Here is a 3715-nt window from a genome sequence, read left to right as displayed (position 1 = left end):
CACGCCGGCATCTCGTACGGGACCGTGGCCCCCCGCACGCCGGGTTCTCACACAGACCATGGCCCCCGCACGCCGGGTTCTCACACAGACCATGGCCCCCCGCACGCCGGCATCTCACACAGACCGTGGCCGCCTCTGTAGCCTCCTGTTTCCCTGACTCTCAGAGCGAGGGGTGGAGGCCGTCCCAGCCTACAGGGCGGGGCAAAAGTAGGTTTACAGTTCATACAGCAAATAATACAATAATTAATAACTGATGTAAGAATACATTGTACTCACAACGGTAAACCCATCTTTGCCCCACCTTGTATTTTTTTTATTGATTTTATTTAGAGAGAGGAAGGGTTTGGGGGGAGAGAGAAACATTGAGTTGTTCCACTTGTTTCTGCATTCATTGGGTGGCTTTTGTATATGCCCTGACTGGGGAGGGAACCTGCAACCTTGGCTTGTCCAGCTGACGCTCTGACCACCTGAGCTCCCGGCCAGGGCACCACCCCGACTTCTTAACTGGATGGATTCTCTCTCCTGCTGGAAGTCACCTAACTGCTGTCGCCTGTCTGCTTCTGCGAGTCCCTCCTCTGCCTAGTTCTCTGCTAATCCAGCCTTCTCTGAAAAAGGATAGCATCAAACTTTAGGAGCTCAGAAACTGTTTTTCATTCGTTGAAAATAAACGGGAATCATTTCCATTAAAAGTTTTTTCACATATACTGTAGTACATGCTCTCATGGTCATGTTCAACTCCGAAAAGTGATTTGAAACCAAAGGAGAAAGAGGGTTAACAGTTGAATGGCAAGTCTGCTGTGTACCCGGCCGCTGAACGAGGTACCATTCAACGAGGTACCCCTCTAACATGGCAGAGCCCCGGCTGTCAGTTGCAATGTCCCCGTTACACCACGCTGCCTCTCTCCAGCCCCCCAGACCTAGCCCCTAGCTCTCCAGCCGCCCAGAGCTAATTACTGAATCCTTCCAGACCTTTTATTTTTCTTTAAAGGGATTTCTTACTTGCATGTGTACCTATACAAAGTCAGTATTTTTATGGTGTTTCAAGTAGATGCTGAGCGTGGAATCGCCAAATCATAGAATATACCCACTTGAATTTGTAGTCCGCCTTAGAATTTTGCGGGGTACGTCCCTCGAACCTTGGTGGTTTTTGCATTAGGATCATATTAATCATCAACTTGAATGAGCCAACCTAGACATACTCGTGATGCTGTTTCGTTCTATTTCTTCTAGGTTCTTTGTGCCCATTGATAACATTTTCTTTGTTACTATCATAAGTAGACTCTTTTTCTAACTAGATGTTTGCTTACATAAAGGCTGGATTAATTTTTAAAGATATATTAATTTTGTACGCAGCCATTATATTAAATTGTCTTACTGGTTTTGGTAGTTTTTCATTTGATTCTCTTGGGCTTTTAGGTTAAAAAACAACAACTGATTATATCATCTATAAATAATGATAGTTTTCTCATTTCCGACTTTCATACCTTTTATTACCGTCTCTTTTAAAATCCCACTGATTGAACATCCAGGGAAAACTGGTAAACAATAGTGGGGATCCCTGGCTTGTTCTAGACTTTCGCGGGGATGGCGATAGTTATTGTACATTTCAGAGCTGGTATAAGGTATTTTTCATGTTAAGAGAAACCATCTAGTCAGGTTTATCAAGAATCAAAATTAAGCCCTAGCCGGTTTGGCTCAGTGGATAGAGCATCGGCCCACGGACTAAAAGGTCCCAGGTTCGATTCCAGTAAAGGGCATGTACCTTGGTTGCAGGCTTGATCCCCAGCCCTGGTCAGGGCCGTGTGGGAGGCAGCCAGTTGGTGTATCTCTCACATTGATGTTTCTCTCTCTCCTCTTCCTCCCTTCCACTCTCTAAAAATCAGCGGGAAAAATATCTTCAGGTGAGGATTAACAAAACAAAAGAATCAAAATTAAGGCCCTGGCTGGCTAGCTCAGTTGGTTAGAACGCCATCCCGATACGCCAAGATTTTGGGTAAATGCATAAATAAGTGGAACAACAAATTGATCTCTCTCTCTCTCAGATCAATAAATAAACATCTTTTTAAAATCAGAATTAAATGTTATGGAATTGTTTTTGAGAGTCACACCTGGTAGAGATGTAAGTGGATGTTGTTTGACATGGATAGCTGGTTTTCCCGGCAGCACTTACTGAGTAGTCTACTCTCTCCTCGCCTCTATAATATTCTAAGTTTTCATGTGTGTATTGGTTTGTTTTTTATTTTTTCCCATTGATCTTTTAAAATTAGTTTTTGGATCCATTCCACCTGTTTTGAGTAATTACCTAAGCTATATATGTTTCTGAAATTTCATTGTAGATGAAAAAGAGTCTCAAATGGACGTGCAAAGCTTGTGGTGAGAAGCAGTCGTTTTTACGGGTGAGTCCCAAGAAGCAGGGCATCTACCCAGGCCAGGGACAGGCGGGTCCTCGTTCAGCACAGATAGAGCCCCGCTCCCTGGATTCCTGTTCCTTCAGGAGCTGGAATGAATGGAGCAGCGCCTTGAACGGTACCTTCAATTGTTTACTCATCGGCGAGTATTTATTGAATACCTTTGAGTGCCAGCCACAGGAAGGGCAGTGACAGGTGAGAAGGTGGCCGTTCTTGCCCTCACAGATCTGCGCATGTGAAAGGAAAGAGAAACTACTAAACACGCCGGCACCCCCTGCATGTGCGTGTAATTTAAAACTAGACGGGGCACAATGAAAGGAGGTGCAGGGGCCTGCACGAAGGTGACAGGCGTAGGCCCCCCCTGGCAGTGGGCAGACGGGTTGGTGGTTTCAGGGTGGGAGGATGGGAGCCGGTGGGCCCAAGAAGTGGAGGCCGTCGAGATGCCAGGCTAGCGAGGGTGTGCACTGAAGTGACCACATTCTAAGTGCTTTTGCCTAGCCCACTTTTTCTTTTTCTTTTTTAAAATATATTTTTGTGGATTTCAGAGAGGAAGGGAGAGGAGAGCGAGATAGAAACATCAATGATGAGAAAGAATCATTGATCGACTGCCTCCTGCACGCTCCCCACAGGGGATCAAGCCCACAACCTGGGCATGTGCCCTGACCAGGAATCGGACAGTGACCTCCTAGTTCATAGGTCGACACTCAACCACTGAGCCACGCCAGCCGGGCTAGCCCACTTTTTTCAAGTCCATATCTACTGACCCACCCAGTCCCTGTGGCACCACTCACTGTCCCGCATTTGTTCTCACTAAGCCCCACTTGCCTACCCCAGCCCCGGATGCCACTGCTCCAGCCTCATCTCATCACTCCTTCAGCCATGGGGACTTTTCTTTCTGACTTGGAAACAATCCAGACCTGCTCCCTTTGTGCTCCGTCTGGGGCTTCCCCCAGCTGTTCTCATTATCCTGATCAGAAGTCACCTCAGAGGGTGTTATGTGAGCATTGTCCGTCGCAGACCTTAAGTTCCGTGCGAGCAGAGGCTTTGTGTGCTGACTGGTGTACTCTCAGCTCCCAGCACAGTGCCTGGCCATGGTGAGTGCTCAGTAAGTATTTGGTGAGTGACTAAGTGACCAGTCTCACATCAGTGGGCATTTCCGTTGCTATTAGTTTCTATTGTTATGAACAACTCTGCAGTGAAGCTTCTCACACATACCTTGCTCTCCACTCGATCAGTTATTTCCTTAGGGCACATTCTAGAAGTTAAATTCTGTTTCAGAGTGTATCTTTCAACCAAGGTTTTTAGTT

The 3715-nt window shown here is 46.5% G+C and overlaps 2 protein-coding genes across 2 annotated transcripts in view; both read left to right on the top strand.

Moving 5' to 3' along the window:
• TBC1D9B (TBC1 domain family member 9B) overlaps positions 1–3327 on the top strand; it is a 58389-nt gene extending 55062 nt beyond the window's left edge. Inside the window, exons 21-22 of the mRNA XM_015571538.1 lie at positions 2337–2396; positions 3224–3327. Of these exons, the coding sequence (XP_015427024.1) occupies positions 2337–2396; positions 3224–3307 (144 nt within the window). The 3' untranslated portion in view covers positions 3308–3327. The remainder of the gene's footprint in view (positions 1–2336; positions 2397–3223) is intronic.
• Positions 3328–3414: 87 nt separating this feature from the next.
• The window catches only part of LOC102754961 (chromosome unknown open reading frame, human C5orf45), a 9515-nt gene continuing 9214 nt past the window's right edge, over positions 3415–3715 (top strand). Inside the window, exon 1 of the mRNA XM_015571541.1 lies at positions 3415–3502. Within this exon, the coding sequence (XP_015427027.1) occupies positions 3500–3502 (3 nt within the window). The 5' untranslated portion in view covers positions 3415–3499. The remainder of the gene's footprint in view (positions 3503–3715) is intronic.

This window comes from Myotis davidii, unplaced genomic scaffold (assembly GCF_000327345.1).
Source record: "Myotis davidii unplaced genomic scaffold, ASM32734v1 scaffold648, whole genome shotgun sequence".
Classification (NCBI taxonomy): Eukaryota; Metazoa; Chordata; class Mammalia; order Chiroptera; family Vespertilionidae; genus Myotis; species Myotis davidii.
This window is presented reverse-complemented; position numbering and strand designations above follow the sequence as displayed.